Source organism: Harpia harpyja, chromosome 5 (assembly GCF_026419915.1).
Source record: "Harpia harpyja isolate bHarHar1 chromosome 5, bHarHar1 primary haplotype, whole genome shotgun sequence".
Lineage (NCBI taxonomy): Eukaryota > Metazoa > Chordata > Aves > Accipitriformes > Accipitridae > Harpia > Harpia harpyja.
The window spans coordinates 12860830-12883077 of record NC_068944.1 but is presented as its reverse complement, the minus strand read 5'-3'; the positions used below and the strand labels follow the sequence as shown (position 1 = coordinate 12883077).

At 38.9% G+C, this 22248-nt stretch overlaps 1 protein-coding gene across 1 annotated transcript in view; it reads left to right on the top strand.

Annotated features, from left to right (window-relative positions):
* The window catches only part of ZNF407 (zinc finger protein 407), a 351767-nt gene that overhangs the window by 237051 nt on the left and 92468 nt on the right, over positions 1-22248 (top strand). Inside the window, exon 8 of the mRNA XM_052786923.1 lies at positions 13340-13518. Coding sequence (XP_052642883.1) covers positions 13340-13518 — 179 coding nt within the window. The remainder of the gene's footprint in view (positions 1-13339; positions 13519-22248) is intronic.

Here is a 22248-nt window from a genome sequence, read left to right as displayed (position 1 = left end):
AAATAAATTCAGTGGTCTCTCTCTCTTATCATTCAGTGACTCTGCCCTATTAGTTTTCTTCAGAAGTGATAAAATAGTTTTTGACTTGCATAAGCTTTAAGTATCTCTCAGTAGAAATCATCAGAACACAACTAATAAAAGTCCACATATTAGACCAGTAAAATTGGCACACACATAAGGGAAGATCTGCAAGGATCAGAGTTAAGGGTGAAGGAAGAAGCATGCAAAAGGGCTTTCAAAGATGAGCAAGTTCATTAGTTTCTGCTGTAGTATGATACAGGAATGTGAAAGATGAAGCCAAAGAACAAGTTTCATATTTTACCATTTTTCCTTCTTTTCTTGTTAACCCTCTGTGGGGAAAAAAGGCAAGTCCATAACACCATCTATACTAAATGAAAGAAGTTTATTTTCATGTAATGTGATGGGGTTTATTTTTTATGTGCTTTTTTTAAGACGGACCCTTTGCATACATGATCATAGGCTAATTTATTTGGCATTGGTCTGTAAAACTCCTTAATATGATAGAATTCTATTGGCATTCAGAAGGCTTTTCCCTGGTGTTTAAATTTTCTTCTTGGGTACTAGATCAGCTTTTTGAAGCAATGCCATTCAGGCAGTTCCTATTCTTCTCAATCAATAGATTTACAGCGTTGCCCTGATTTCTCATCTAGTTTAAATACTGTGTCTAATACTTAGACATAATTGTGTATAGTTGAAAGAACAGTAATAATTTATCTGTTCTGGGTGGTCCAATTTTAAGCTAATGCTTTTACAAGACAGCTTATATGGGGCTTTGAATAGTCTGAAGTAGAAGTGCTAGAAACTGTCTTACGCATTTCACTCTGCATATATGGAGAAGGTATGCTAGGTAAGTCAAATACATAGTTCAGCGCTTTCATTCAACAGTATTCCATTTCAGTATCTCTTGATGAAGTACACAGCACATTGAACTTGATGTGTAGGTCTACTGTGAAAATCTATGTGAAAACTGCAATTTCTTACTGAGGAGCAGGGCGTCCTTGTAGGCAAATGTACTCTTGTAGGAACAAAAATTAACTTTTGCTTGCTCCCTACTCTTAAAACCCGTTCTCCTGGGGTGAATGATGACTGTGAAGTAAGCTCAAAATACAGAGCCAAATGCTGCATTTACTTATATTCGTGCAGACAGTGGCATTATGAGGACATAATCTGAAGAGAATGATGTTTCTCCAATACATACTTTCAAGGCAGATTTTAGATCAGATAATCAATCATACCTCCAACTAAAGAACCAAATTTGACTTTCAGAACCTAAGATGGTTTTGCAGTATTGACAGCCAGGAAGAATATATTTTAATTTGCAGACTGAACAAATTTCCATGACATCATGGAAACACAATAAATGTCTGACCTCACAATGACATTTTTCAGACTTAAACTGTACTTCTTGTAGACTTTGAGCCCAGAAAAAGCCTTAAGCTCAGCTAGTCTGACCTTCTACATAAAACAAAGTGCATAGTTTTTTTCTAATTTGCTCTGTACTGAGCCTCTTGTGTTTGACTAAATTTTATTGTCTAGAAAGACATTCAGGTTTGATCTGAAAACATCCAAAGTTGGAGAACCCACTCCCCTTGTGTGAAAGGTTAATTGCTGTAAGTGCTGAAGAAATTGTGCTTTATTTTCTCATTTGAATTTGACTGTAATTTGTGGTCATTGGTTTTGGTTTTGTTACAGGTTTTCTCTAAGTTAAGGTGTCCCTTAATCACACATTTATTCCCTGTTAAGTTACTCATGCCCCAAGCTCAAATGTAATAAGCAAAACAGAGTTTGGGGTTTGGTTTTTTTTTTTTTTGAGTGTTTTGGGATTTTTTTCCTCTTAACTTGTATCTCTATTATAATCACTTTGTGTCTGGCTGTTTCCTTTTTAAAATATAGGCAGTAATATGAGAATTAGATATTCTAGAATTAGTTTCTCCAGTGTCATAAAAAGAACATTATATCTTTGCACATTTGCTTGCTGCTTCCTTGCTTATACTTCTAAAGATGACATGGGACCTTTCTGCTTATAGCCTCACACTGGAAGCTCACATTAAACCATTGGTCCACTAATCCCTAAATCATTTTCAGTGTCACAGCTTTTCACAGCATTCTTGCATTCTGTAAGTTACTTGCATGCGTTGTGCAAAGGTGGGAGACCTAACATGTAGTTGTATGTGCATGCGTTTTGTATGAACAGGCCTAGCTTGTGAAACTGCTCTGTATGACTGCAGTGTCATCGTTATTAATCATGCTACCAGTTACAGGGTCATCTACAAATTTTATTAGCAGATATTTTATATATACCTTTGGCATGCATAACAAAAGTGAATCTTTCAGACAATTAATGCTTATTCCTTTGATAAATTAGAACAATTGAAATCAGAAAGAAAACAACCATCTCTCTTTGCATGGGGGGGTTGGGGCTGGGATAGGGCAAGAAGAGGCAATGTATTAGCATTAAAAAAAACTACTCTGAGCGGAGATCGTACAGACCACAGTGCCCTGGGTATGAATCCAGGCTGCAAAGCAACAGGATCTGCCCTCTAGGGAGCCGTGTTGTCACTAAAATGGCTGAAGGAACTGACACAAAGGCCAGTTGGAAGAAGTACCATCTGCATCTGAGATTGACAGGCAGCCTTTAGGGTCTGTTGCTATCATTTCTGACTCCAGTAGCATTAGGAGTCCAGCTTCATCTTGTGCAGCCTATGGACTCCACACCCTTTCTTAGGCTCCATCTGCACTTTTATATTTGTGAAAATACTTTACGGGTTCCTGAGGATATACAAACAGATTCTACACAATTGTTCAGTTACTTTATGTGGTCATTAAAAGAAGTACAATAGGGAAAAAAATTGATGTTGAAAGGAAATGCGTGTCTTCAATTAAATTCATCCTAGCTTTTTTTAAAAATGAATGCTTTCCATGGCCTCATTTCAGCAAGGTATTTGATCATGTACATAAATTTAAGCTTGTGAGTCATTCTTTTGAAGTCAATGGGGCTTCTTGTACTTGAGCTGCACAAGTGCATAAGTACCTTGCTAAATCAGGGCCTATGATACTTAAAGCCCAGTCTCCATCCTTACACTGTTGCAGAGATGCTGTTTCTCAGACCAACTTCTCTTTTATGCCATCTGCTCCAACACGAAAGGAAAGGGGGAGGGAGGAAGCCCATGAACAATGGAGTGATTATTCTCAGTTACTGTGAAATAGATGAACTCCACCTGCTATTTCTGCCACTTAAACCTTGGCTGACACGGTGCAGCAGTGCACCATGCACAGCAGACCTCAGCATCCCTCACGCTGCAGGCAGGCGGATCCAGAGGGCCCTTGAGCCAGGCCATTACAGAGCCCACTCTGCCTGCAGCAACACAGAAGCCAGGAGTTCTAGCAAATGTTATGGAGAGTTTTCAGTAGCAAATCAGTCCTGTGAAAAATTGCTCTTTTTTTTTGTTTTGCTTTTTTTTCTTTCTTCTTTAGTCAGTAGGAGACACCGAGGCTTTCTCCAAAGAGCTCCTCGGGCAGACTCAGAAGCTGAGCAGCCCAGCTCTGCACAACACCTCCGGGGACAGTGGGGACCCACAGCACAGGTCAAGAGCTGAGGCACGTCTCCCTGCCTTTCTGCACCCTTTCCACCTGCTCCTCCCAAGTCTAGTACTTTGGACAAAATTTGCAGGTTTCTGTCTAAAAGGTTTCTCCTCCTTTCTTTGTCTTCCTGTAGAAAGCAAAATTAACGGAAGTATTTAAGACAGGAAGCCATTATTTCCGTGGAATCGGAGGTTGGCTTTTTTTTTTTTTGCAAAAATAAGGTTTTCTTTGTTATGAAGTGTGTTGTGAACTAAACTTTTTTTTTTTTTTTTTTTTTGAGAAAAACATTTTGACTGAAAATTCATGAGTAGATCTAGATGCCAGCACTGACTTTATACTTTGGTTGTTGTTCACTTTGCAGGGTTGTAACCTCGCTTTACAGATTCTTCAGAAGTAGACAAGACTAGAGTACATCACTTCTTATTTCCCTTCAGAATCTCCAATTACCCCGAATTTGCCTTTAAAAGCATGCATTTTGTCTATCGTAATCAACTCCTTGTATCACACGTATTTCCAATGATCAATTATTTGAAACTGGGAATTTTTATTCCAATACATTATAAATACAACAGTAGATCTGTGGCCAGATTACAGTTTGGATATGCTAGTCTGCTGAGTGGAGCTGAGACACAAGCAGTAATTATCAATCTTCCATCATTTTCAGTGCTGACGCACAAGTTTTTGCTGCTTCCCTACAGGGCTCTGCTACTTTTTAGCAGCCAGCATTGGACATCTGTCACACATACTGTATGTCATAACAAATAGATCATTACAGAAAAAAATGCAAAGCTATAAATGTAGAAAAGCAGAAAACATTACGATTATTATCCCTGGGTGTTACTATAATACTGTCAGAATAAATCCCAAATACATTTTTATTATTTTCTTTGTGAAACTGACTGTATCATAAAATCTCATTAAAACATGTAAATGTAATACACTTTCTTTTATGGGCTACTTCATATTTTCTGAGTGGCAATACATGCAATACATGGTAGTACATGTAAAACGTGGCAATACATGTGGCCACCAGATTGTTGGGCATGCATTTTTATGACAATGTGGATGGTTCAAAAGCATCAGCTGTGGGCAAATGTTCACTGCAGAAACAGCTATAGTGGTAAAGACGTTGCTGTCCCCAAGCAGTTCATTGCCACTGTCCACCAGAGGTCTTTATGAATAGCATAGAGAGATGTTTGCCAGCAGTGACATCGGCAGAACTGAGCTGGCACTGGGTACATTGTAGCTGACCTCCTGAGTTCCCATGGAGTGGTATGCTGCTAATTCTGGCAATAGTATCATAAGTCACTTGATAATTGAGGTCGGTTGCAGAGCGCTAGCACTTGTATTCATGTGATTGTTCCCCAGTCATTTAAAACCTAAATAAAAGGTAGGATTTTTTGCTTTTAAAGGAAGAGAGCAAGGAAAAAGTAACCCAGGTGTATGCTAGTAAGAAGATGACTGAGAAACTGTGCCACATTTCTCATGTATATATATATATATATGCACGTATATATGTGTGTTAATGTGTAATAATAATTACAGTTTTATAACGTTAGTTTCAACACATTTCAGAATGTATTTTCGGCCATGATATTTTGCTATTTTTTATTATTTCTTGTGAAATGCTGTGTTGACCTGTAGCACTAAGGAGGTAATCCAATACTTTAATTTTTAAACTTGTGGTCTGAACCGAATGCCAGTGGTATATGCAGATTGTGTATAATGTTGTAGCTCGTTTGTGTTAACTGGCAATCAGTTTATTTTATTTTAAAAACAGAAATGTAGATAAATCTTGAGTACGCTGGGAAGAATTTTTGGTTGGTTGGTTTGTCTGGGTTTTTGCTTAGTAGAAGTTGGGCAGAGTGACTGTCATTGTGAAGGTTTTGACTGAATAAGCCGGTTTGTATAATGTAATTACCACAGACTGAGGTATTTGTTTCTTTCCTGTCAAGAAAGTATTGCCCATTAGGTTGTTTACCATCACTCTACTGAGTGCTAGTTTTCATACAGTTTAATGCAAGCAAGAAATAAAGGCAGGCTAGAAGGGTTGTATTTTGGGAAGCAGTAACGCTGAAAAAAACCTGAAAGGTCTTTGCATTTAAATGAGTTAACAGGAGCTCTTGGTGCTTTGAGGAGTATCCAGGAGCTCCCAGAGCTCCTGGCTGGAACTGGAAAATACTGAGCATGGGGAAAGTCATGGCATTCATATATGCAGTGCTGCTGTGATATGCACTCTAGTATTCAAAGCTTGAAGCAATGTTTACAATTGAAAAGAGTTTAGGAAGGATCTGACCGTTTCCCAAAGTAGGATGAAAGGAACTGGGTCTCTGTGGCCCGTCCACTAGATGCCCAGATAGCAGAGGATTCTTCAGCTGAGCCAGATGTGTTGGAAATGTAACACTACCTGTTAGCTGGATGTAGGAGTATAAGAAATATGATAGTTTGTAAAAGTGAGAGTGATCAACTATAGAGTAATTTGCCTGTGATTTTCATCAGATTTCAGTGTGTCTCTGAAAAATCATGGTTTAGTACCAAAAAGAGTTAGGGTTTGAGGAAAGAATCACTGGGCAAACTTTTTATGAACTGCGCTTATCTATGAGGTCAAGCTAAATGTTCCGTATGACTTTGCGTTTCTAAGAATCGATGGCTCTCCTTTTCTAGTGTAATTACATTATTGCAGTTTTGATTTAAAGACAGTTTTCCAAGTTAGATGGCATTTTCTGTGAAAGAAACACCTGCAAATTTTTGGTGAATAACTGAGGTTAAGAATCTATGATGATACATACTGCTTTCATGAGAAGTTTGCTTTCAACATAACTGCTTTTATTTCTGGAAGAAAGTATCTGGGGACTTTGCTACTTTTCAGTCGAAATATTGCAATTTCTATGTACTTCTTGCAGGTTGCATAGTGGGCTATAAAAAGTGCAGAGGACCTTCAGAGTGCTCTCCATATGAGAGTGAACTTGATTCATACTGATGAAGAGGGGAAAAATAGAAAACTTTTCAATTGGTTGGCTGTATCACTGTGTTTGTTTTTATGTTGTAAATAGCGACATCTGTGGAGGTGCCATAAGTCCTTTAGATTATATGCATTTGTCTGCAGAAAGAGGATGTTTGTACCTAGTTTCCTGAAGAAAACCTTCTGAAAAAGGTTTATTTTGTGCAAATAAGAGCGCTGCAAGGTGTTAAAATTTTTAAAACTTAGTGGGCTAGATAATTAACATTTTGCCTCATTTGCACCTCTGAAACGTTCCATTTCCATGTCTTACAGTAAGCATCTTTCTGAAAATGTCAGGCACTGCATAATGGAAGAATGTTCTAATTTCAGTTCCCTATTAGTAAAACATCTTAATAAAAATAGGTTGCTTCCTGCTATATTTCATTTAGCTGTTGAATACAATGCTAATGTATTCTCATGTACAAAACCCTTAGAAAATATTCTATTCTGCACAGGCAAATTTAGAATTAACAGAAGATGTTTTGTGAATTTCTCTTACTTCATGATTTTTATCCAAAATGCCATGTAAAAGATGGGGATAGCAAATAGCTCTTGTGCTTGGCAGCCACAGCTCTGCAGTTAGCCACTGAATTCAGCTGTTTACCTGGGCTGCTTCAACCAGTGCTGCTGGCTGGGAGGAGGGCAGAGCGTGACCCCCTGCATCCAGCCACGAGGCTGGGGCTGAGCCCCTCTGCGTGGGGAAGGGATGCCCGAATCCCTGGCATCTTACAGCTTGTACTGCTTGCTGGTGAGGCTGGCTGGCTGGCTGAGCCCTGCAAGATGGCAGAGAAGGAAGAGTTGGTGGGGGAATAATGACTGCAGACAGCACTTACTGTGGGGACCTTCAGGCTGACAATTCCCCACCTGGCACAAATTTGCTCCAGGGCTCATCGTTCCACCCGTTTTTCCCTGCTGCTGACTTCGCACTCCCGCCTCTGCCTCCTGCAAAGTGCACATCTGTGCTCTGCCATTCCAGAACCCCAAACAGTGCTGCTGTTTTCAGTGAAGTAGACCGAGTTTTGCTGAGGAGTCTGGTCAGCGGCATGCTATAGCTTGCCAATGCAACGGAGAAAATGTCTTCATAGGGGCAGAGTTATACTACTTTTAGGGGCTAGAGGAACAATAGTATTTTCTGGCTTGGGGAGGAAGGCAGTTGTGAGAGCTTTTGTCCTGTGCACCAGGAGTGTGTATTTTCCCACTGTTCTGTAGACCAGGCACTCAGTTTCTTCCTCTTGGCACAATGCCCTGTTTTTTGGTAACAGAACTAATATATATATATATATATATAAGGATAGGAGAGAGGCAGTGGGAGAGGGAAGACAAAGTAAACAAAGACAACAGCTTCTCACACTGACAAAATGTCTGGGCATTTTATTCTACTCCTAACCTTCCACTTTATTCCACTCTCACAGCAAAGCAGATCAGTGCTGCTAAGAAGCAGACAAGGGTGCGGAGTGTCGTGGCATGTGGCATTGGGCTTCCTTGTCACTCTATGGATGATGCCTCTGCAAGCACAGTCACCACTGCAAACTTGATTAAACTGTTGTTATCTGTGGAACCGGGAAGTTTGCTTTAGGCCCCATTGTGCAGAAGCTTTGAGCCTCATTGTGGTGGGTGCCACTGGAGATGTCCATTGGAAGCTGAGTATTATTCACTGTTACAATACCTACCCAGCTTTTGTTGCTGTTCCTGTCCAGGTAGTTATCAGTATTCTGAGATTTGCTTACAAAGTGACAACAACATCAAAAGTAACTTAAATCTTTTCTGGATACGTTGTTAATGTTGAACAGCTGGGCCCAGAGGGTGGTGATCCGTGGCATGAAGTCTAGTTGGAGGCCAGTAACTAGCGGTGTACCTCAGGGATCAATACTGGGTCCAGTCCTTTTCAACATCTTCATTAATGATCTGGATGATGGGGCAGAGTGTACCCTCAGCAATTTTGCTTATATTACAAAACTGGGAGGGGTGGCTGATTCACCAGAGGGTCGTGCTGCCATCCAGAGCGACCTCGACAGGCTGGAGAAGGGCTGACAGCAACCTCATGAAGTTCAGCAAGGGGAAGTGCAAAGTCCTGCACCTGCAAGGATCAGTCCCAGGCACCACTGTATGCTGGGGGCCACCCAGCTGGAAAGCAGCTTTGCAGAAAAGGACCTGGGGATCCTGGTGGACACCGAGTTGAGCATGGGCCACCCACACGTTCCTGTGGCAAAGCAAGCTAACTGTATCCTGGGCTGCATTAGGAGGATTGCTGCCAGTAGGTCAAGGGAAGTGATCCTTCCCCTCAACTCAGCACTGGTGAGACCACACCTGGAGCGCTGGGTCCAGTTCTGGTCTCCCTAGTACAAAAGAGACAGGGACATAGTTAAGAGAGTCCAGCAAAGGGGCACTAAGATGATGAAGGCACTGGAGCATGCGTCTCAAATAAGCAGAGGCTGAGAAAGCTGGGACTGTTCAGCCTGGAGAAAAGACTTAGGGGGGTATGTTATCAATGTGCACAAATACCTGAGGGGAGGGTGCAAAAAGCCAGACTCCTTTTCAGTGGTACCCAGTGACAGGACAAGAGGCAATGGGCACAAGCTGAAACACCGGAGGTTCCATCCGAACATCAGGAAACATGTTTCCACTCTGAGGGTCACTGAGCATGGGCCAGGTTGCCCAGGGAGGTTGTGGAGTTTCCATCCTTGGAGATACTCAAAAGCTGTCTGGACACAGTCCTGGGAAACTGGCCCTGGGTGGCCCAGGGGTGTTGGACCAGGCAACCTCCAGAGGTCCCTTCCAACCTCAACCGTTCTGTGCTTCTGTGACTAAAGTACAATTTTACAATTGACAAGTCATTTCCAGTTTATGATACTTGACTATGCAGCAACTTTAATTTATTGAGAGCAGCAAAAGAAAGGTGGGTAACTGCTTGGTGGGAATGGACTTCTAATGGCAGCATGAAATGTGCAGTTAGAACAGCAATGTGAATGCATCACTGTGCGATGAACATTAGAGATAAAAGCCCTTTTTTATCTTCAGCCAAAAGAGGTTTTCCTTTTGTCTTAAGCAGTAGCTGCATTTCTCAGGAGAAACTTGCCATCCATCTCCCTTACTCCACAGCATAGTCCTTTACAGAAGTGTGGGAGCTCTCCTGGATGAGTGCAGTGGCAAGCAGGCCTATGCCCTTCCCAATATATCAGTCTTTGATGGAGGCAGTCGTACAGGCTTGTTGCTTGGGAAGTATGGGCTGAGCTTTTCAGCTCCTCACATTTTCTGTTCATCTGCAACGTGCCTTAGTAACATATCCCATCTCCTCTTTCACCATGTATAGCACTGACAGGGCAGTGAAAACTCTATGCAAGCCTTCCACTTCACTTTAATAGAATTTTTGTGGGGTATGCATCCAGACTTAAACCTTTCTTCACGTCTGATAAGACTCACTGCAAGACGTGAAATAAAAACAAAATTTATGTTCTGTTTCTCTGCATCAGCGTTGAATATAAACCCATAGACTATAGCTTTAGACTAATTAAGTCTCCCTAATGAGTTCCCTTCCTGTTATTGCAGAGCATGGAAAAATTGCCAGAAATATATACATTTGATTTTCAAAATGGAAAATGGATCTTAAGGACAAAAGCATGCTTACGTTAAGAAATGATAATAGTAGTTTAACTTAGAAACCTCTGTTTTAGCCTTGCTGGAACACAGGCTAGCCTCTTAAAAGCTGCATTTATTTGTTTGTGGCTGTAATTCAGAGTGGAACTCAAAAACCAGAAAGACTTTACTCAATTTATTTTGGGCTGGGCTCTAAGTCACCAAATTTCAGAACAAAGGGGATCTTTATCTCAAAGTTTATAAACTCCTGGAAGTTAATCTTATAACACAAAGCCTGTCAAATGCTTAACTATCATCACTATCGCAACACTATAATATTTTAGTTAGATGTTTATCATGGCATAGCTTTAATGAAAATACAGTGCTGTTTAAAATCACAGACCTCTGCGTTTACTCATATGAGATGAAGTGATGCAAGTACACGCATACACAGAATTTCGGTGGGGGTTTTTTGTGTCAGACGTATAACAACATACTTGTACAGTACTCAAGAGAAGACTCCTAATAAAACAGACATTCAAAGCACACTGAATAATTAAAAAAACATTTTATATGCAGTACATTTTTGTCATGTCATATTTAAAGGTATTACTTGGCTTCAGAAGTGCTTGGATTTGCCAGTTGTTACCTTCATGGTTTACTTTGATTGCAATTGCTGCATTGCAACCTAATACGAGAGGCCATTTGTAATGCCTTAGGATCTCATATTCCTCGTTTCTGATTAAGCCTTTCTGGCCTCGTCACATGGAAAAATATATTTTTTTAATTTTTTATTTCCCATGATGAATATATCAGTATGTTGGTGTGTTTAGTCACAAATTTTTACTGATGACTGAATAAATGAGACTTTGGGATGGCTCCATTTAAAGTGGTTGGAGCAAATTCACAAATCAAAGGAGATAGAACCGTCCTTTTATGGCTTGAACAGGCTGGGTTTTCTTCACAACTCTTACATAGGTTTCTACAGATCCTTTATATATTTCACAGAAATATTTCAAAGTAAAAAGTTTCATATCTTTCCTTAACATAGTATGAGAGCTGAGCTAAAAGGACACAGATATTTTATTTCAGATTTGTATGCTCTGCTTTAATCTAGTGCCCTTTAAAGTATAACCCATGATAGAAGGTTACCAGATTGTCTCCTGCTTTCATTGCCGCGTACACTATCTTTTTTTTTTTTTTTTTAAATAAAATACATGTTTCATTTTAACAACATTTATGAGCATTGTAATTTTTTTAGGGCTGAATCCTGAAAGATGCTGAGGACCAATGTTTCCCATATTTTTCAGTGAACATAAGTGTCTTCTCTGACATTCTCAGAAGTCTGATCTTTATACTGGTATATAGCAGATGGACATGACAGAGGGTGAGCGTTGGCAGCACTGTAAGGCAGATATCAGCTTTACTATGACCATCTCCAAGGGAGAGACAAGCACTCCAACAGAACTTCAAGCTGCTACTTCCCATTTATTTTGGGGGTCCTTTTTTTAGGTGCCTGTTACTGTGGTATTTCTAACAGTGACAGGTAAACGATCAGTTGCTCAAAATACTACTGTTGTCTTATTTGAATATGTGTAAAGTATTATGTATTTATATAGTTTGCTTGAGTGTTTGTACTTTTTTCAGTTAAGCTGAATTACTGCTCTTAGTTTGACAACATTAATATTGTACAGTACTAAGAAAGTGTCGTGGTTTAACCCCAGCCAGCAGCTAAGCACCACACAGCCGCTCACTCACTCCCCCCCACCCAGTGGGATGGGGGAGAAAATCAGGAAAAGAAGTAAAACTCATGGGTTGTGATAAGAACGGTTTAATAGAACAGAAAAGAAGAAACTAATAATGATAATGATAACACTAATAAAATGACAACAGCAATAATGAAAGGATTGGAATGTACAAATGATGCGCAGTGCAATTGCTCACCACCCGCCGATCGACACCCAGTTAGTTCCCTGCCCCCACTCCCCCCAGTTCCTATACTAGATGGGACGTCACACGGTATGGAATACACCGTTGGCCACTTTCGGTCAGGTGCCCTGGCTGTGTCCTGTGCCAACTTCTTGTGCCCCTCCAGCTTTCTCGCTGGCTGGGCATGAGAAGCTGAAAAATCCTTGACTTTAGACTAAACACTACTTAGCAACAACTGAAAACATCAGTGTTATCAACATTCTTCGCATACTGAACTCAAAACATAGCACTGTAGCAGCTACGAGGAAGACAATTAACTCTATCCCAGCTGAAACCAGGACAGTATGTCTAAAAAAATTTGTATGCAGGCCGTTATTTTGATTCAAGAATAAATGTAATGGTTATTTCTGACTGAAATAAATGAAGAAGCAGTATATTTTGTATGGAATTCATCACAGACTTTGAATAAGTAGGAAATTCTAATGCAAAATAATTTTGGAATGAGACTGCAAAATTTTAAAGACTGGAAATTAAAAATTACTGTAATGTCATGGATGTCTGTGAATAAAAGAAATGTGAAATGTTTTTCTATTAACTTTTTTTTCCCAGAAATATCATTAGAAACATTTCTTTGAAATGCATAAAACTAATTGTATGTGTATTCTGACTTTTATGCATGCAAACTCCACTGCTTCCACAAAAGCTGTGCTTAAGATATAAATCAGAATCTGTGTGTATTTTCAAAAAGGTATAAACTTGAACAACTCAATTCTCTTTTCTAGGAACAGTTCATAAGGTGAGATGAGAGTTGATGGAATATCCTTACAAAAATCATGTGCAGCAACTCCTATGGATCTAGAAACTGTGTAGGAAATGTTGGGAACGTAACAAGCATCTGTGCATTTCAGTTTTGTTAAGTTAAAGACTTTTGCTTAATTTTTGTCCCTCGCTGACTATTCTAAAGAAAAAAAAATATAAGGCTTTTGCAAATGTAAAATATTGTTCATTTTTAAATGCTTCTGATTCAGATATGTTGCTCAGTTAACCTGAAACAGCTTTGGGAGCCTTCCTGCAAAGGACAACGTTTATGTAAAACCTAAAAGGATGCAAAAATTGGGCAGATAGTGAAAAATGAGTAATGACTACTCATTTTCTGTTGTAATACTAGGTTTTATTTGAACAACTGGTAGGGAATAAATTGCTATATAACTTCTTTTTTTCATCACTTTTTAGGTCTAACTGTGCTGAAAATATCCGGAAACACATCTTACATACAGGAAAGCATGAAGGAGTAAAAATGTATAACTGTCCTAAATGTAACTATGGAACCAATATCCCTGTGGAGTTTCGTAACCACTTGAAAGAGCTACACCCAGACATTGAAAATCCTGATCTGGCGTACTTGCATGCTGGTAAGGTCATTCTTCCCTTTGCTTACAAATTCTTCTCTTTTCTATATGAGCATGCTTAAAGGATTGCAATAAGAAAGCTAGCTGTTATGTTATTATCATTTATTCTGAAGAAGAACATGATTTTAAAATGGGCTTAGTCCTCTTGAAGTTTTCACAAGGGGTGAAGGTTATGCATTAAGCACTGAAATCCATTCATGTTTCACAAGCAAAGCTTGCAGTTCAATACATAAACTTCAGAAGTGCGCGCTATTTAGATGCCTCGTTTTGAAATCTAGTTGAACTTTTATAGAGAAATTTTTTTTAACATTTGTATTAAGTCCCTCTGCGCACCCTATTCCCCCAAGAACAGAAAAACAAAATTCTTGTGGAAATACAGTCAAATTAATGTACCGCTTTAAAAATTCTTAGATTTCATTACAAAGAAGCAGGCAGTGTTCGACATTAAAAGATAGAATAGTGGAGATCAATCAATAACTTACATGTATATTTTGAGGCTTTACATTAGAGAGCGCACATATGGAAGTCACTGAAGGAATGCAAAACAAAAACATTGCTTTGGAAACAGGGATTAAAAGAAAAAAGTTGGGGTGTTTCCTGTTTAGGAACAAAAGTTTTTTATTTTAGAGATTCTACAGTTCAGAATAGAAGGCAGAAGTTTAATGGGAGCATCAAGTTAGGAGAAAAATAAGAGTTCAATGGCAAGAGGTTAGGAGAAATAATACAAAATTAGGCTGAGCTTGAATGAAATGTGATCTTAACTCAGGAGAGGCAGATAACTTAGACATCACTGGGCGGGAAGACAAGTCAGAGCAGTGGGAAAAAAAGAACAGATGGCGAGAAGAAAGAGTTGGGGAATCCAGAGGAGGAAGCTACGTGGGCCAAATTCTCCCTAAGATGCAAATTAATCTTCTATTGAAGTACTACTATTAGTACTGCTGTGTCAGATTTGAATCTTCTTCTGTAAGGAATCGATCTCATAATTTTTGAGGTCCTCATACCGGTAAAAAAACATGACCTAGAGAGCTTTCATTCAGCTCTGTGCAGTGTGTACACTCAAGTTATTTTAAAACCCCTCAGTCTTCTCAAAATGACTGCTTGCTTTCCTGACTAGAGGCAGTGTATTATTTGTACCATATATTTCTATTTGCCAAGTATTCCACTTCATTTTGGAACCAATCATCATGTCATGTCAGCATATGGTGGATAATATCTGGATGTGCAAACAAAATGCCAGTTGGCGGAATACCAATTTCAAAATAGGTCAGAAAACTGATCACATTTCACCATAGTTCTCACTAAACTGAATGAATATTCAACTTAGAGCTTAAATCCAGACACTGTTGGACTTTTACTACAATAATCCCACGTAAAATAATATGAAAAATTAAAATGCTTTCAATAGACAGATATACAGACACAACACAGCTATAACACTGGTAGAATCACTAACATTTTTCCAAAACCACAAAATCTGCGTAAATTTTCACGTTACTTGTTCAAGACTATATCTAGGTAAATGAATTGCTCATTCCAGAATGCTGTGGTTAAAACTATTCAACTTGCTTGTCTTGGCAACATGGGAAAACTGTCACCAATGTGTTGTATACTAATGATATCTATTTTCTTTACATTCATTCTTATACTATAGAAATCCCCTTGCACTAAACAGGGTACTGTACAAACATATTAGTACTAGCAAGAACTGGTTGTCACTTAATTATTGCCAGGCTATCCTAGAATTGGTATACAACAAAAGTGTTGAAATATTGTTTGCATAATCCCATCACTAAAAGGGCAATACTGTATTTTCCTTTCAGAAAGAAACACTGTTAAAGCAGGACCTGGGTGGTAATTGTGCATTCACATCAGAGTTGAATTAAAGGGGGTTTCATTTCTTCTTTTCCATCCGTTTCTGACGGCTGGACACCTGAGAGTTAAAGGTTTTAGAGAAGATTTTTAGAGGAATGAGGGGATAACTCCCGTGCCCTGGCTAACATCCCCTATAAAAATAAGATTTGTTCTACGTCTGGTTCACGGTTACTGATTACTTATTGGTCATTGGCTGCACCCACAGAGAATCCACAACATGACATAGAACCTTTTAGGATGATAGGAGTATGAAAGTGTCATACAAGATCGATTTTTTTTTTTTTTTTTTTTTTTTAAAAACCTTAAATATATTTGTCTGTCTTTTCTGTTCTAATATTGCTTTGTAACAAGCAAGCCAACCCCTTTGCTTCTTTAAGCAGAATAGAAATAGAGTAAGTCTCATCCCTGGCAAAGAGACAGACACCAACTCCAGCCACTTCGCAGGACCAGTCAGAAACTCCTTTACCACAACCCACCAAGAATAGAGCTGTGGGGTACCTTTAGGATGTGGCTGGGAGTAGAAATCAAATCTGTTTCTCATCTGTGAAATTAAGATTATCAGTTGGATTTCTAATTCAAAGTTAATGCTCTTTATAACATAATGTCTAATACTAATTTCTGTTTAGTTTTCTTTGGCAACTACTATACTGCTTTATGGGGTCAGCAGCAGTAAGGAGCTTGAAGAAGCTGCATTTCTAAGGGAGAGGCTGTGGAAAGTGAAAGGCAGAACTGGTTAGCTTCTACATGAGTAAGGATGATACTGTAATTGATAGGTGATGGCACTTTCTGTTCTGCATCTTTGAAATGCTGTATAATGTGAGGAATTGATATATGGAAATGCCAGAAAACCAGGTCTTCAGACTTCCTTTCCTCTTTTTGCTATAGGCTCTGTCATAGAGGGAGATATTTAACTATACAACTGTATCCCTTACAAACCTTATGAAGTCCATTATATATTTTAAAACAATAACAACCTAGAGAATACTTTTGTCTTTAACTTTTAAGATGTACTGCATTTGAACAGCAGGCCTTTAATGCACATAAAACAACAAAGAGATATATGCATCTACACATAAAATTATGGATTGAATTTGCTAGATTACATTTCAAATACTAATTTACACATTTAACCTTTTTTTTATACAAATAATCAAATCTGTTTGTGGATTGTTCTGTAAGAGCTTTATGCCTGTTTCTTGATATTCTCTGATGCATTTTTTCAAGGTCTGTGTTGAAATCAAAATTTTGTTTAAAAAAAAAAGCCAGAAATCCAGTGATTTTGATTATCCACAATATTCATTTATTTTCTTTTAAAAAAATCGCGTTTAAGATACCAATAGATTTTATAGTTGTTCTAGAACAGAAGTGGGCTTACTAGTAAGCCCAGGAATCCTGCAGTTAATGTTTTAGTCATGGAAATTTGGTTCCAATGGAAGCTATTCGTATTATTCTTGTTATCAATACGCAAATCTGAAAATTTGTCATTACAAATGGAAAATTAATACAATAAGTGAGTGAATTGTCCTATCATGTTGATGACTATCATTTTAGTGATTATTTTATATTTAAAAAAAAAAAAGAGAGATTATTTGATAAAGAAAATTCTTCCCAGTTGCTCACTGTGGACTTGTGTGTATGGCAAGTCTCAAAGCAAGCTGAAGAAATCTTTGGACTGATTCTTGTATGCATTACATTTCCAAGAGTCTTGGATATGTTTTTTCTTCCAACTGACGCTACATCTCAATACTGAGTTGAACTGAACCTGAATACTTTGATAAGTGGGACAGGGAAGGGGCCCATACCTGTGGTAGAACTTGAAAGGGATCAGTACTCCAGCTGTCTTTCTCAGTGCTTTGTCTGCTTTGGAGCAGCATCACTTGGTAGTGATAATTTCAGTATGGACTAAATGTTTATCATTTAAAAGCTCTTGTCTTATAAACATTATGATACTATTATGATGCATTATTTATATCCAAAGAGCGTAATATCTATGGCTTGACATCTCCATTATTCTAATAGCTACAGAGACCATGGCATCTCACTGGGTGCATAGTAGTCTTCTGTGGATACTAAGCAGGCCATAAGGCAAAAAACTCTTCAGAGAGAAGAGGAGCAGTTTGCTCGCTGTGGTTTCGTGATCATGTTGAAAGTTGTGCGATGATACTGTTTTTTTCTGTATCATTATTTCTGTGCTGCACTGTTAGAAGTGAACATGATCTCCTCGAATGAGTTCTACTCTAGGAAATCAGAATAACCCAGTTTTTCACTCAGCGACTGATATAGTGGGTTTGCTGTCTGTTTGAGTTTCCCCATGTGCAAAATAGGTGCAACGCCTACATAGTTCAAGTCACAAAGCTTTTGCTTGAAAATGGCTTCACAACAGTCAACTATGTGATTAGGGAACTGCTGAAGACATTGAACAGAAAATTTGGAGATGTTTCACTTAATGTAGAATTAGCAGTCATACAAAATCTTTTTTGGAAGTCTTTTCTTTTAAAAAAAATAAATCAGGGAAGACAGATCAATTCACTGTACTTTTTGGTAAGTCTGGTTTTTCTTTGAAAGTGATACTATGCTTGCAAAGCACTCAAGTTATCCAGCATGCTCTGAGAGAGTCTGCCACCCTGGGCCCTGTGAGTAGGAGTGGAGGATTGCTTACTCTTAGGGAGCCTGACAGAACTAAAAGCATGAGCCGCTTCCCGTCGCTGCACAGACGTGTTTTGGGGAATGCTTGGAAGTACAGCTTTGTGTGCCTGTGCCTCTGTGAAAATTATAGGTGCCTCTGGGGTTGGGCATCCACAGAACAAAGATCGTGACGATCGTGTTTTGGCAGTTGGCTGCCTACGTGGTGATTGAACGCTTAGTGCTCTTGAAGAGTTACATAATTCATGACCAAAATGATAGATAGGTACTTGATTATAGTGTATGAGTTGCTTCACAGGGAGAAAATACCAGACATGAGCTACTCTTAATCTAGCTGAGAAAAGCCTAAGAAACATCAGTTACTGAAAGTGTAGTCAGACAAATTGAAATGAGAAACAAGGTGCAAACACTTAAATATGAGGTCGATTAAGCTCTGGCAGCTACTAGCAAAAGAAATTATCCCTGTTGCATTCCTTTGAGCCTTGAGAAGACCAGATGTCTTTCTGGAAGATAGGTTTTAGGAGGACCCGAGGTTGCTGGGTTCACTGCAAAACTAATTAAGTGTTATTTAAGGGGCTTTGATATACCAGAAGTCAGAATATTATCTAATAGTCCTTTCTGGTCTTAAATCTTAAAACAGTGTTAATCTGCAGCCTGTTGATAAGGGTTGTGTTTGTGAATCTAAAGTGCTTAGGTGTTGTGATAGCAAAGGTACAGCTGAGGAGACATGCAAGTCCCCCAAAGTGTTCTTCCTCATAGGGATGACATTCCCATCATCGGTGCTAAATTCTTACTCTCTTTGAGCCTGAAGTACCTGAGTAGAGATACACTTGCCTAAAATAAGTTTCTTTCTGGTATGTCATTAAATCCTTAATAAAATACATTGGAACATACATTTATTTATTTAAGGTGTTTGAAGAATCCTTATGAAATTCTGCTCTTTTGGTTGGCACTTCCCTTACTGTGTTACTGGCTCCTGAGATCTGAAATCGATGAAAAGACAGTTCAATTAATCATCTGTTCACTAAACCAGGCCTACATCCTGCTCTTTTCTTGTTTAGATTAGGGGAACAGAGTTAGGGGATGTTTTAGTTCTTTCCAGAGAGCAGTAAAAATGAGAAAAGTTTACTGCAAGGTCTCTTTTACGCATGTTTGAAAAATATTTTTCCAAACTTTAAGTGCACTTTTCGAAAGGCTGTGATCTCCACACGTTTCTCTTTCAGTTTCTTTAGCTTTTGAGAAACAAGGCTGTACTAGCAACCCGCAACATGATTACATCATCAACAAAGGACAAAATTGTGATCCTATCAGTTGTAACAGTTGCAATATTCATGAATGGAATTCTGAAAGTTCAAATAGTTAATCCCAAATAAAATTGTGATCTTTATCCCACTTGACAGCTACATTTATCAAATTATTAAGAGAAAAAATTGATTGCTAAAAGTTATGGTGTGATCTATTATGTGATTTTTATCAAGGTATAACTGTATTACCAAGTGGAAACTGCAGACTTATTCAGAATGTGAATTGGACACACATAACCTGATAATATAGCAATTATACTAGTATCCTAGTACTTTTCTACTTCTAAATTTTTCTTTTTTTACTTATCCTTTCTTTTGCATCTTCTGACTCTTTAATAGAAAATATAAAGTTGGAAAAACTGAGGAGAAATGAAATAATAAAAACCTGTTTGCTCTTATACTCTCTGAATTCATCAAGCTACAAAAATATAAAATCAGTGAATGCTATTTATCAATGACATAATGGAAATAAAAGTCAGTTGAGTACCTATGGAAACTTGCAATTCATACCTTAAGTAAAGCCTCCAAAGAATGGATACAGTTTTGTTTGCAAGCATATTTAACTTTTTTCTTGGAATAGTTATGTTCTTAGTCTTTATCACTGTTTAAATAAAATACTTTAAATGCTGTAATTTGAAACAATATTAAAAATCTGTCATTGCTAGATATAGCAGAATATTGCTTGCGTTTCTAGTCAGATAAAACATTATTTTTGATGGCTGGTATACTGAAAAAAAAAAAGGCAGCAGCAGCAGCTCTGCTTCAAACAGGTTTGCTCTTGTCATAGCTATTAGTGCTAGTCTTTCAATAGCATGTCATGTTGATTGGCAGACACTCCCTTTCCTCTTTTGTGAAGAATAATAATTTTAGTGTGTGCTTGAAATAAAAACCTAGTATAAATGATTTTCTGTTTGTAAAGGAGAAAGCTAGGTTCCTTATAACCTATGTAGATTACGTATTATTGTGTTTCAGGAAAAATTAATCTGCGTTTTAAAAAAACCCTAAAACCTAAGTCATTTGATTATTTTTATAACTGTCTTCTATTAGAAGGCTTCGTATGCCAAGCAGAGCTTCCATAGCCAGTATCTTTATCTGGGTGGTCTTGACAGTGGAGTTGGTTCTTTCCAGGTAGCAAGTAAAGTAGGAAAAAAAAAAAAAAATTGAGGTCATGAAAGGATTTTTTTTTTTTTTTCCTACTATGTAGCTTTTGCTACTGCTGTTGAAGAGCTTAGGGATTCCTTTCATAGTCCCTTCGTTGCTTTTCCTGAACAGTCAGCATATATTGCTGCTGAGTGACATGTAAGAAGGTGTTGAAATATTTTGATGCAAATACTACATCATCTAATACGCAAAACCCACCACTATTAATATTAGTTATAGTCTATAAGTGGATGATATCCTCGGGTAAGAGTGAAGGTATGCTGGTTTTGGCTGGGATACGGTTAATTTTTTTCATAGTAGCTGGTTTTGGGGCTGTGTTTTGGATTTGTGCTGGAAACAGTGCTGATAACTCAGGGGTGTGTTCGTGGTTGCTGAGCAGTCCTTACCCAGAGCCAAGGGCTGTTCTGCTTCTCAGCCCACCCCACCAGCGAGGAGGCTGGGGGGGCACAAGGAGTTGGGGGGGACACAGCCGGGACAGCTGACCCCAACTGACCCAAGGGATATCCCAGAACATATGGCGTCACACTCAGCGTATAAAGCTGGGGGAAGAAGAAAGAAGGAGGGATGTTCAGAGTGATGGCGTTTGTCTTCCCGAGTCACCGTTAGGCGTGATGGAGCCCTGCTTTCCCGGAGATGGCTGAACACCTGCCTGCCCATGGGAAGTGGGGAAGGAATTCCTTGTTTTGCTTTGCTTGTGCACACGGCTTTTGCTTTACCTGTTAAACTGTCTTTATCTCAACCCACAAGTTTTCTCACTTTTACTGTTCCGATTCTCTCCCCCATCCCACCGTGGGGGAGTGAGTCAGCAGCTGCGTGGGGCTTAGTTGCTGGCTGGGTTTAAACCACAATAGAAGGCTATGAATTTCACTAAAGAAAAAATGTTCAGAATATAGTTTTAAAGGAAAAGGAAAATATTGCCTAGACCAAAGTCTGGAGCACCTCTTAATACCTCTGATCAGTAGAGGTATAATGTCTGTCATGTTGTGCATCAGGTAGTTGGCAATAAGCCGCAGGGCCGACACACAAGTGGTTTTCTTATTGTGTATAGCACCAATGGCATTTGTAGTCCCAATCCTGCATTCTGTTTCAATGCCTTTCTGCCCACGGCCCACTGCTCTGGGGGTTTTCTAGTCAACGTTGTTCCTTTCTGAAAAAATATCCCAGCTTGCCACATGGCAGCTGATTTTTTGTGGGGTGAGTTTTTGCTCCTGAGCAGCTTGAATCTCTTTGCCCATGTCTAAACAGTTAATCTGGGTGTTGGCATGTGCCTGCTTTCCTGTCATTCTTCCCTGTGGTATCCTGGTTTCCAAGGCGGGGAACCATTCAGCTGAGCTGGAAGGGGGCTATGCCACACTGGCCAATACAGAAATGCTCATGAGTTTTGAAATTTTCTGTTGAGCCCTAATGCCCACCTTTTATCTGCCCTCAAAACACCGTTGGATGGGCATCTGCTTTGCAAATTCCTTGCGTTGCGTTGGTAGCCATGTGCCGGATCCCTGCTGGTCTTCACAAAGACTGTTGCCTCTGGAAAGATGTCAGGTTCACCAATGAAAAGAAGGTAATCTTACTCCAAGCTATTATTTCATTACACTAATAGATAAAATATCCTTCATGAAGAATGAGACATATTATTGCCTATTTGGTGCTAAAAATAGGATATCCTAACATAAAACTTTTAAAGCAAGGCTGAAATATTAAAGTACAGAAGTAGAAGAAAGGCCTTAAGACACGACAGCCATCTAGAAAGACAAAA